This window comes from Erinaceus europaeus, chromosome 10 (genome assembly GCF_950295315.1).
Source record: "Erinaceus europaeus chromosome 10, mEriEur2.1, whole genome shotgun sequence".
NCBI lineage: Eukaryota > Metazoa > Chordata > Mammalia > Eulipotyphla > Erinaceidae > Erinaceus > Erinaceus europaeus.
Window position 1 is genome coordinate 53,959,086 of NC_080171.1, and position 12,447 is coordinate 53,971,532.

Consider the following 12,447-nt stretch of genomic DNA (forward strand, 5'->3'; position numbering starts at 1 on the left):
AGACACCTGCAGCACTGCTTCACCACTCGCGAAGCTTTCCCCCTGCAGGGGCTTGAACCTGGGTTCTTGCACATTGTAACATGTGCACTCCAGCAGGTACGCCACCACCCAGCCCCCTCAATTTCTGTCTCTATCCAAAATAAATATTTAAAAATAAATCTTTGAAAACTTTTTAAAATCTCAACTAAATCACAGGTTGACTATAATATGCTAACTACTAATTATTTTATGCTATTTTTTTGTTAGGTGTGCTATCGAGTAGTAATGCAGCTTTGTGGACTTTGGGGTCATCCTGTGTTAGCAGTAAGAGTCTTATTTGAAATGAAAACTGCTAAGATAAAACCAAATGCTATTACTTATGGTTATTATAATAAGGTAAGTAATATTGACATTAGGCAATACATGTTGATTATTAAGATTGATAATGTTTGTCTATTGTTATACTCATAAAACTTAGAGGTTTGGGGTTTATAATTCTTTATATATGTCTATATATTTAAGCATATAGTTCTAATAAACAGTATTTTTACCTCTAGGTAGTTTTGGAGAGCCCATGGCCTAGCAGTACCCGCAGTGGTATCTTCTTATGGACGAAGGTACGGAATGTGGTACGTGGCTTGGCACAATTTAGGCAGCCACTTAAAAAGACTGTGCAAAAGTCACAGGTCTCTTCAATATCAGGTAATACACATGATTTGAAAGATACTTTTTTGTTAAGCCTTAAACTTTATAAGCATGTACGTTCTTAATTATATGAAGTAGAAAACTTGAGTGAATTTCCGACTAATATTTTTACATGCAACTAAAGAGAAATCATCTTGGTCCAAAATCCCCACCCCTCACCCCTTCACCCCCCCCCCCCAAGTTTTAGAATGTGTCCTGCAACTTTAAATGAACTCTGGGCCATTTATGTGTGGTTTCAGCTAATATCAGTTTATGAGTTATTGAACTACTATTGTCCTTATCTTTATTAGCGCCTCAGAATGCCACAGGTGGAAGTGATGGGGACACGGTGAGCCACGGTAGCGTGGATAGTTCTAATGATGCTAACAATGGGGAGCACACAGTCTTCGTCAGAGATTTAATCAGTTTTGATTCCATTGATAATCACTCTAGTACAGGTACTAAAATCGATTTTACTAACCCTTCACTTACTCTCGTGTTAAGTCTTTCTTTATTAAAAAAAAAAAAAGCTCTTACCTTCATTTCTCAAGTTTGTGTAATATGAGTACTTGAAGAATACTGTGGATGAGCAAAGGGAGAAATTACATTTGAGGTGCAGATCACTTCTCTTTAGTTCCTGTAGTTAAAGTTAACTTTGGAGTGCTGTGATCAAGATTTTATTTAGTTTCTTTGTCTTAGTTCATTGTTGATTTTTAAGAGCTTATGACATAATTGTTAGGAATTTCGAGCTCAGGAATTTGAATGTTAGTGGCAGAAGATGCATATTTTTTCACTGAGTAAAAATATTTATGAAAAATGTGAGATTGTGGACAGTAAAGAGAAGAAAATAAGTCACATACCCTAAGAGGGAAACAGTTTGGAGTCATTATTTTAAATGTATATTTTATTAATCGGAGAAACTGTTGAAGCAGCTTTTACACACAAAGATATGAGTATAGCCTCTATCTTTGAAGTTAGGAATGAGTGTACATTGAACACATAGATGTGTGTTGCACATCCTTCTTCTTGTGTTGTTTTTCCCTTTTTGTTGTTAATATTTCAAGCTTTTCTTTAGAAAGAATTCTGAGTCTAATCCTGTACTCCATCTGATGAACTGTCTCGATGACTGAAGTTTCCTTTTCTCTGCTCTTTGTTGCTCTGCTTTTTGCTCTGTGCTGTTCTTGGTGCTGCATTTGTCCTTGGCTGTCATGGTGTGGGGTGCAGACAGAATTGTATGACGTGAAGCTATGGATACACGTGTGCATTAATTCTGCCCTTGAATGTTAACTACTTCAGGTAATTTCCCATTTACTAGGTTAAATTTGTTGACATGCAAGGGTGGGGGAGAGACTTTTTGTTATATTTTAAGTATGGTTATAAATGGGAAACAATTTCAGTTTTCTTGGCTTTTTCTCCTTCAGATAAGTGTACTCACTCTTAGATGACATTTTGTGAATGTTTTCTGAATATCTCATTTGAAAATACACTGTGTCTTGCTGTGATTCTTATTTTGAAGTTAGTTTGTAGCTTCATAATACCAAATAATTTTACAGACATTAATTAGTATTTCAGCCATTGAGGTAGTTTTTGCTTGTCAAGACTGCTGAATTCTTATGCTAAAAGCTACCACATTATTTCCAGAGGCATGCAGCATAAGGACTTAATCCAGTTTATAATTAACTTTGAACAAGTAGGAACTTCGGTGAGACTTCCTTTTCCTTTTTTCTTCTTCTTTTTTGTTTTTTTAATCATTGCCAGGGGCTTACCACTCCAGGCCAACTCTTTTTTTTTTTTTAATTTATTTTTTATTTAAGAAAGGATAAATTAACAAATCCATAGGGTAGGAAGGGTACAACTCCACACAATTCCCACCACCCAATCTCCATATCCCACCCCCTCCCCTGATAGCTTTCCCATTCTCTATCCCTCTGGGAGCATGGACCCAGGGTCGTTGTGGGTTGCAGAAGGTAGAAGGTCTGGCTTCTGTTAATTGCTTCCCCGCTGAACATGGGCGTTGACTGGTTGGTCCATACTCCCAGTCTGCCTCTCTCTTTCCCTAGTAGGGTGGGTCTCTGGGGAAGCTGAGCTCCAGGACACATTGGTGGGGTCTTCAGTCCAGGGAAGCCTGGCCGGCATCCTGATGGCATCTGGAACCTGGTGATCCAGGCCAACTCTTTCAGATATATAGAGTGACAGCACCAAGCGAGAGGGAGAGAAATACCAGAGCATCCACAGCTCCTTTCAGTACCATAGTATTCCTGTGTGATATATATATTAAGGGCGTGAACCTGAGTTGCGCATAGCAAAGCAGTTGCTCTCCCAGGTGAGCTGTTTTGCTAGCCTCTAGATCTTCATTTTATTTATTTATTCATGCATTCATTTGTTTTCCAGCAGGGTTGTTACTGGAGCAGGGGCTTCCTGCTCGGGGCTTCCACTGCTCCTGGTGGCCTTCCCCCCCTTTTTTTTAAATTTATTTTTATTTATTAATGAGAAAGGAGGAGAGAAAGAACCAGACATCACTCTGGTACATGTGCTGCTGAGGATTGAACTCGGGACCTCATGCTTGAGAGTCCAATGCTTTACCAGTGCGCCACCTCTGGGACCACTCCCTCTTTTTTTCTGATAGAAACAGAGACAAGCAGAGAGAGACACCTGCACCACTACTTTACTGTTAGTGAAGCTTTCCCCTTACAGGTGGGAACCATGGGCTTGAACCCGAGTCCTCATGCATAGTAATGTATGATCTCAGCAAGACTGTTGTTTTAAAGCCACTTTTTTAAAAGGTTATTATGATTTTATTTATCATATTCCCATGGGCAGAAGAGATATTTTTAAAATTTGTGATTAATAATGGTTTACAAGATTATAAAATTGCAAAGTATAGTTTCACACCATACCCACCACCAAAGTTCTGTCTCCCACGCTCCTTTTTTTTTTTTAACTACTATTATTATTTATCTACTAATTAGAAATGAGAAAGATAAGAGGAGAGAGAGAAAGAACCAGACATCACTCTGGTACATGTGCTGCCAGGGATCAAACTTGGGACCTCATGCTTGCGGGTCCAGTGCTTTATCCACTACACCATCTCCCAGACCACCTTTTTTAAAAAAACAAACAAAAACTGGACCACTGTTCAGCTCTGGTGACTTGGTGACTCAGGCATGAGAGTCTTTTGCATTACTCTTGAGACTTTTTCCAGCCTTTCTTGTTGTGTTTTTGTTTTTCCTCATACTTATAGAGAAATTGAATTTATTCATGAAAAATCAAGAAAATAAATTTGTAATATAAGACCATTTCACCAGCAATAATAGCAACAATAAGAAGACTAGATAAGCATTCTCTTTACTTTTCTAGATTTTTGTCTCATTGTAGAGACAATTTAATCCTTTAATGGAAAAAACAATCTCATACATCATACTTGGCTTAAGATTCTAATAGTTGGAGAAGACTCTTCAGACTCTCTTTTCATATATATCCTTCTATTCAACTTCATTTCAGATGGCTGAAGGAAGCTCTAATGCTGAGTTATAGTCATTATGTACCTTTATAGAGTTTCTAGTGATTTCACTTGATACTTTGGGAGACTTACAACCTGGTACTTAAGTTACTCTTCATTAAGGATTATCTCAGCATCTTTTCTCTTGATAACCTGACACTGAGTCATTTAGCTTGTTGGAAGGAAGGCATGGATATCTGGGTTTAATCAATATACTCAGTTCCCATTTTAGTGTCTATCTCATAGTTCTGTAGTAATTTACCAGACTTTCTGAGAGGGCCAGTAGAAAAAAAAAATGTCTGAAATAGCAATATTTAAAGAAGTTTAGTTCTTTTTGCTAAGTGGCAAACTCAGAGTTAGAATGGTGAAGTAATAAGTAGTAGAACGTAGAAGAGTTTTATTTTTTGTTTATTGTACTTAACATTGACATCTATTATAATTCTCTAGTGACTGGTTCTAGTTTTGATTTTAAATAGCAGAACTTTAAAGTCTTTAAGAAGAATTTTCTTGGGATAATTTCAGACTCATTTATCTAGTTTCATTCTATTTTAGTTTGCCACATTTGCTCTATTTCTTTTTTTTTTTTAATTTCTCCCCTTTTTTAATTGCTTTTTTCCCCCTTTTGTTGCCCTTGTTTTGTTGTTGTTGTTGATGTCGTCGTTGTTGGATAGGACGGAGAGAAGGGGAAGACAGAGACAGAGAGAGGGAGAGAAAAGATGCCGGCAGACCTGCTTCACCACTTGTGAAGCGACTCCCCTGCAGGTGGGGAGCCGGGGGCTGGAACCAGTATCCTTTTGCCTGATCCTTGTGCTTTGCGCCACGTGCACTTAACCTACTGCGCTACCACCCGACTCCCTGTTTTGTTTTTTAATTAAGGGAAAGATAGAAAACCCAGGGCATTTCTATGCCATTTTATGTAGTACTGGTGATTGAACCAAAGGCTTCACACATGCAAGGTTAGCATAGAGTTATTGCTGTGCCATATTCCAGTCCTGTCTTTTTGTTTTGATGATATGATAGTTTCTTTCACTTACAGAGACCATCTAGTTTATTGATAGAGTTCTATATTTATTTATTGGATAGACACAGCCAGAAATCGAGTGGAGGGGGTCATAGAGAGGGAGAGAGACAAACACTTGCAGCCCTGCTTCACTAATTGCAAAGCCTCCCCCCACTAGTGGGGACTTAGTAGTAGCTCGAACCCCCTTGCACATTGTAACATGTGCTCAACCAGGTGAGCCATCACCCAGCTCTGATGTCCACATCTTTAATCCATCTTGAATTAATTTTTGCATATAGTGTTAGTAGTCCAACTTCACTCTATTGCATGTAACTTTCTAATTTTCCCAGTAACAATAATATCCTTTCTTATCATACTTTCTTTTATTTTAATTTTATTTATTTAATTTTTTCCCTTTTGTTGCCCTTGTTGTTTATCGTTGTTGTTGTTATTGCTGTCATTGTAGTTGGATAGGACTGAGAGAAATCAAGAAAGGAGAGGAAGATGGGGAGAGAAAGATAGACACTTGCAGATCTGCTTCACTGCTTGTGAAACAACCCCCCTGCAAGTAGGGAACCGGGGGCTCTAACTGGGATTCTTACGCAGGTCCTTGCGCTTGGCGCCATGCACACTTAACCTGCTGTGCTCCTGCCCAGACCCCTATTTTATTTATTTTGAGAGGGGTAGGAAGAGAGAGAGAGAAAACCAAACATCACTCTGGTGCATATGCTGCCTGGGATCAAGGACCTCATGCTTGAGAGTCCAATGCTTTATCTGGTACATTACCTCCCAGACCACTCACACTTTTTTTTTTTTTTTTGTCTCCAGGGTTATTGCTGGGGCTTGGCTGTTTTTTCCTCTTTTGTTGCCCTTGTTGTTTATCGTTGTTGCTATTATTGTTATTACTACCGCCATTGTTGTTGAACAGGACAGAGAGAAATGGAGAGAGGAAGGGAAGACGGAGGGAGAGAAAGATAGATACCTGCAGACCTGCTTCAACACCTGTGAAGCGAACTCCGTCCTGCAGATGGGGAGCCAGGGGCTCGAACCAGGATGCTTACGCCGGTCCTTATACTTAGTGCCATGTGCGCTTAACCATCTTCGCTACAGCCCAACCCCACACTTTCTTCTTTTAAACAGCATCCATTAACGATTCTTGCCTGAGTCTATTATAGTTGTAAAGTGGTGACTTAGCCAACTCTTTCTTCACATTTATAAAAATAATATTATTATATTCTATTTTGATGGGTCTCTTGTTATTAGTACCTCTTTTTTTTTTTAAGATTTTTAAGATTCTCTTATTTAAATGATGTGGGGTGGGGAAGCTAGTGCATAATGGTTATGCAAGACTTTCATGTTTGAGGCATCCTCAGAAGTCCCAGCTTCAATCCCCAGACTACCATAAGCCATAGCTGAGCAGAGCTCTGGTTAAAAAAAAAAAAAAGACATGAGAGAATTTCATATGCAGCAGTGTATGAGAGAGAATCCAGAGCATCACTCTATCAGATATAGTGAGCTACAAGTCCTGCCCTCTGTCAGCACTTTCACACTTTCTTACACAACAAATTCATCCTAGTTCATCCTTGTATATTTCTTGACTGAGCTCTGGAAATCAATCCTTTCCTCCAGGATCTTGGATTCCTTCTAATGGAATGTAGGCATCAGGAACCTATGTCTGGACTTTGGTATTAGGATGTTAGTCCTTCTAGAAATTTTCATTTTAGCTTGAAATATGCATATTGTTTCCGAAATGTCACCAAATCCAAATCATCCCCACAGGATTTTCTTTGTTTTCTTTCATTACATTAAAAAAAAAAAAAAAGAATCCCAGTGGGAGTAAGGTAGTAGCACAATGGGTTTAAGCGCACATGGCACAAAGCACAAGGACTGGCATAAGGATCCTGGTTCGAGCCCCCACCTCCCCACCTGCAGGTGAAGCAGGTCTGCAGGTGTCTATCTTTCTCTTCCCCTCTGTCTTCCCCTCCTCTCTCCATTTCTCTCTGTCCTATCCAACAGCAACGATGTCAGTAACTTCAACAATAAAACAACAAGGGCAACAAAAGGAAATAAATAATTTTTTAAAATCCCTTTTTATCTATTAAGAATCCTGGTTTCTGGGAGCTGAGCAGTAGTGCAGTGGGTTAAGCACACGTGGCACAAAGCACAAGGACTGGCGTAAGGATCCCAGTTTGAGTCCCTGGCTCCCCACCTGCAAGGGAGTCACTTCACAAGCGGTGAGGCAGGTCTGCAGGTGTCTTTCTTTCCCCATTTCTCTCTGTCCTATCCAACAATGACAACATCAATAACAACAATAATAACCACAACAGTAAAACAACAAGGGCAACAAAAGGGAATAAGTAAATATTTTTTTAAAAAATCCTGGTTCCCAACATTTATCATCACACTTTTTGTTCTTCCTGTTGTACAAATAGAATAATTTTAGAAGTGTCACACCCTTTGTCCTGTGAGAAACAAATGTTAGAAGTTCAGGGTTTGAATGTTGCCCCCAAAATTAGGGTATACACTCAAAATAATATACTCAGTTTCTTAAAAAAAACTTTTATTATCTTTGTTTATTGGATAGATAGTAATCAAGAGGGAAGAAGGTGATAGAGATGGAGAGAGACAGAAACATTTGCAGTATTGCTTCACTCATGAAGATTTCCTTCTGCAGGTGGGACCTGGGGCTCAAACCTGGGTCCTGTGCACTGTAACGTGTGCACTCAACCAGGTGTACCACCACCTGACCCCTTAAAATTTCTTAACATTAGTTTTTTTTTCCATTCCTTTCAGTGTGGTTATGTTATTCATATTTCTCTTTGTTTTCAATTTTAGTTAATACCTTCACTTTGTTGATTTAATTTTTTACATATATTCAAGTTAAAGAAGTCCCTTTCCTTCCCTTCCATCCTGTTTCTCCCTTCTCCTTATACATACCCCATCTTATTATTTCCTGGTATATTTTTCCAGAATTTCTTTGAACAAAAGTAAGCAAATGAACATTTGTTTTGTTTACTCTTTTATCTTTTTATTTATTTGTTTTTCTTGCATGCTGGGACCTCAGACCTGTGCAGTTCCACAACTTCCAACAGACTTTTTTTTTTCTCCATCTTGAGAGACAGAGGGGAAGGGGAAGAAAGAGAGACAGAAAGAGGGATGCCACAGCACTGTGCCACCATTCATGATGCTCCCCCTGTGTTGTGTCTGGTAATCCTCATGTGTGCTAGAGCCTCAAGCCTATGTCTTCCTGACATGTGTTACCATAAGAGCTATTTCCTAATCCCTTTCCTCCTCCTATTCTTCTATAGACAGAATTCAAAAGAAACTTTTCAGAACATCTCGTCGAGGTCTATAAATTTATAGTTTATGCTTGAAATTATAGTTTAGTACTTTCGTATTTATAATGAATTTCAGTTCTTAATGTCTCCATTTCTACTGTCCTTTGCTTATTGTTTTAAAGTGTTCTGTGTGCTTTGCAAACTTTCTTGTCTTTTCTCTTAACTTAATTGAATAGATCAACGGACTTTGATGTTTTATGATTAGATAATACATAATATGCCTTTATGTGTAAATCAGTTCTTTTTAACAGGTGGTCAGTCTGATCAAGGCTATGGATCTAAGGATGAACTTATAAAGGATGATGCAGAAATCCATGTGTCTGAGGAACAAGTAGCAAAAGAACTGATAACTAAAATAACAGTGCAAACAGAAGGTTAAGTATTGATGTTTTATTAGATTCAATTAGAAAACTACCTGTTTTAACGATCTTGGTGGCGATTTTGATAATTGCAAAAAATGTAGACCTAGGATTATGAGATAATATCTAAATATTATTCTATAAGTTATATTTTACCAGTCAGTGAACTTAGGATTTTAAGAGACCGCTAGAGACTCTGTAGGTCAACCTTCAGTTTTTGTAGGAAACTGTAACCTCACTGATATATTTGCCAAAAGCATACAGTTAGTTATTTGCATTAGAACCAGACTAAACTTTGAGTCATCAGACTTGTTTTGTTTGTTTGTTTGTTTTGTCTTTTACCAGAGCACTGCTCAGCTCTGGCTTATGGTGGTGCAGGGGATTGAACCTGGGACTTTGGAGCCTCAGGCATGAGAATCTGTTTGCATAACCATTATGCTATCTACCCCTGCCCCATCAGACTTGTTTGTCAGTGCCCCTTTTATTTGAAAATGTTCTTTTACTAAAATTTCTTCAAATATCTAAGTGGTGATTTGATTTTAATGAAACTCATTGAAGTAGAGAGATGAGCTGTAATAATTACATGGCAGTATAAGGGAATGCTTTGGTTGTTTGTATAGTGATAACATATTCTGTTCTTTTTTTAATGTTGCTTACATTTATGCTCCACAACTAAAGTATGAATTACTATGTAATGACTACTTTATGCTCCAGAATTAGACAGAAGCAAACCCTTCTTCTTTGTCAGTGATGGGTAAAGCTGAAGGCCATAGCCTAATTTTACTCATTCAAAAATGCTGAAATTGTAATATTAATGTCAAAATGTTTTATGGGGCCAGCTGGTGGTGCACCTGGTTACGGTCACACATCACAGTGCGTTAAGACCCAGATTCAAACACCTGGTCCCCACCTGCAAGGGGAAAATTTTTATTAGTGGTGAAGCAGGGTTGTAGGTGTCTGTCTGTCTGTCTCTTTGATTCTCTATATTTGCCTCCCCTCTCAATTTCCTTCTTTTTCTATCCAGTAATAAATAAAGACTTCAAAAAAGAAAAAAAAAACTTATTTTTTTTTATTTAATTCAGTACTGAAAAGATTTAAGGTATAAAATGACCAGACATAATAAATCATTAAAAGCATAGTTATGTATTTACCCCCACACACATTTGGCAAAAATACATCAAATATGTGAGATCAATATGTGGCTTCTGTTCAGTATTGGCAAAAGTACAGTGATAATATTCAAATCTTTTTCTTTTTTCCTCAGAGGTGTGTGATGTTTCTGCTGCTGTGACAAAACATTCACAATCTAGTGCAGAGTCACAGAGCCCTGCTGAGTCCCCCGGCTGGGGCAGCAGTATTGTGAAAGTTCCATCTGGTATATTTGATATCAATGGCAGGAAAAATAGCACTGGTAAGTTTTTACAGATTGGGTATTAAATACTTAAAATATATTCCTAAAGATATACATGTATCTTGACATTAAGTTGATTTAATTGTAATGAACATACTAAAGAGGTGAAATAGCTTTGAATCTTACTAAAAGAACTAAAGAAGTTAAAATAGTTATTTAAAGATACTTATTATTTTATCTTTATTTTATTTATTGGATAGAGATGGCCAGAAATCTAGAGGGAAGGGGGGGGTGATAGAGAGGGAGTGACAGATACCTGCAACATTGCTTCACCACTTTCAAAGCTTTCCTGCTGCAGGTAAGGACTGGGAGCTCGAACCTGTGTCCTTGCACATTGTCACATGTGCACTCAACCAGGTGCGCCACCACCTGGTCCCTTTTTTTTTTCTTTAAAGGTTACTTAGTGTTTCTGCTGTTTGGCACCTTGGTTGTAGTATCTAGCTCAACCTCTCCTTTTCATTGTAGAGAATTCTAGAGCTTCCTGTACCCTGAGAACATCCAGGGAGGCAATGATGTGATTGGTGGCAAATGTGTAGCAGCCTGGTTGTTCTCACTGAGTAGCAGTGATGAAAAAGATTCCTGTAACTTAAGTTCTGCACAAACATACATACAAAGTGTGTCTTTTATTTTGGTCTACTTATTAAAGACATTCTGAACCACTGCTTATGTAGGATTAAATATTTATAATGAATAGCTCTATTCTTTGAATTTGAGTTTACTAGTTTCAGTTATGTTGTAGGCTTCCTAAGTACATTTAAGGTCTACATCTAAGTACATGATTTAAGAAACAATAAAATTTGCTTATGTCCTTTGCCCTTCATCAGTAATAGCTACAAAGCCACTTCTCTGTAGCCAACTATCTCCTGCATGACTTTATAGAAATTAATTAAATTAGTATTGAAATACTCCTTATTCCTAAAGTCTTTTTGTAGTCTGATAAGATGCAGTTCATTATGCTTTTTCTTAATATTGTTCAGTAGGTATATGAAATAAAAAAGAGAGATAGAGAAATAAAGTGTTCTCCTATCCTATTTACAGCAGAGTTTTTGTTTGTTTGTTTCGTTTTGTTTTAAGAGTGTGGGTAGAATTCTCTTTATCATGTAGTGCCGGGAGTCAAACCCAGGGCCTCGTTCTGCTGAGCTATATCCTATCCCATCATACTCATTATTATTTTTTTAATTTTCCTTTTTTACCATAGCAATGCTCAGTTCTGGCTTATTGTAGTGCCAGGAACTGAACTTGGAACCTCTGGTGCCTCAGGCATGGAAGTCTTTTTGCATAACCATTATACTATCTCTTCATCCTTTTATTCATTATTATTATTATTTGTGTGTGTGTGTGTGTGTGTGTGTGTGTGTGTGTTTGTGTGTTGGGTTTATTAATGAGAGAGAAGGGTGTGTGTATGTGTGTTAGATTATTAATGAGAGAGAAGGGATAACCAGTAACCAGAGCATCACTCTGGCACATGTAATGCTGGGGATTAAACTCAGGACCTCTCGCTTGATCCACTGCCCTACTTTTTATTTCATTTTGTTTTATTTTAAGGTATATTTTATGAAATAGAAATAGGAAGAGATGGGAGTCAGGCAGTAGCGCAGTGTTTAAGCGCATGTGGCGCAAAGCACAAGGACCAGAGTAAGGATCCTGGTTCAAGCCCCTGGCTCCCCACCTGCAGGAGAGTCTCTTCACAAGTGGTGAAGCAGGTCTGCAGGTGTCTATCTTTCTCTCCCCCTCCCTGTCTTCCCCTCCTTTCTCCATTTCTGTCTGTCCTATCCAACAATGACAACAATAATAACTACAACAACAATAAAACAACAAGGGCAACTAAAGATAATAAATAAATAAATATTTTAAAAGAAAGAAATAGGAAGAGAGAGGCCAGAATAGCATTCTGACACATGTTGTGCTGGGAATTGAACTTGAGATCTCATGCACGGTAATCCAAAGCTCTACTACTATACTACCTCCTGGGACACTTACCCAAGGACTGCTCTGTTCTGGTTTCTGATGGTGGTAGTAGGGGGGATCGAATCTGGGACTTTGGACTCTCAGGCATGAAAACTCTTTGTGTAGTCAGTATACTATCTACCCTCATCCCCTTTATTTATTTTACTCTCATCCCCTTTATTTATTTTACTAGAGCACTGTTCACCTCTGCCTTATAGTAGTGCTAGGGG

The 12,447-nt window shown here is 38.2% G+C and overlaps 1 protein-coding gene across 2 annotated transcripts in view; it reads left to right on the forward strand.

Moving 5' to 3' along the window:
* DENND4C (DENN domain containing 4C) overlaps positions 1-12,447 on the forward strand; it is a 116,920-nt gene that overhangs the window by 59,815 nt on the left and 44,658 nt on the right. Inside the window, exons 18-22 of one of the 2 annotated variants that reach the window (XM_060199623.1) lie at positions 247-375; positions 537-681; positions 975-1,121; positions 8,752-8,874; positions 10,124-10,270. In XM_060199623.1, coding sequence (XP_060055606.1) covers positions 247-375; positions 537-681; positions 975-1,121; positions 8,752-8,874; positions 10,124-10,270 — 691 coding nt within the window. The remainder of the gene's footprint in view (positions 1-246; positions 376-536; positions 682-974; positions 1,122-8,751; positions 8,875-10,123; positions 10,271-12,447) is intronic. The other variant, XM_060199624.1, reaches the window with a different exon arrangement.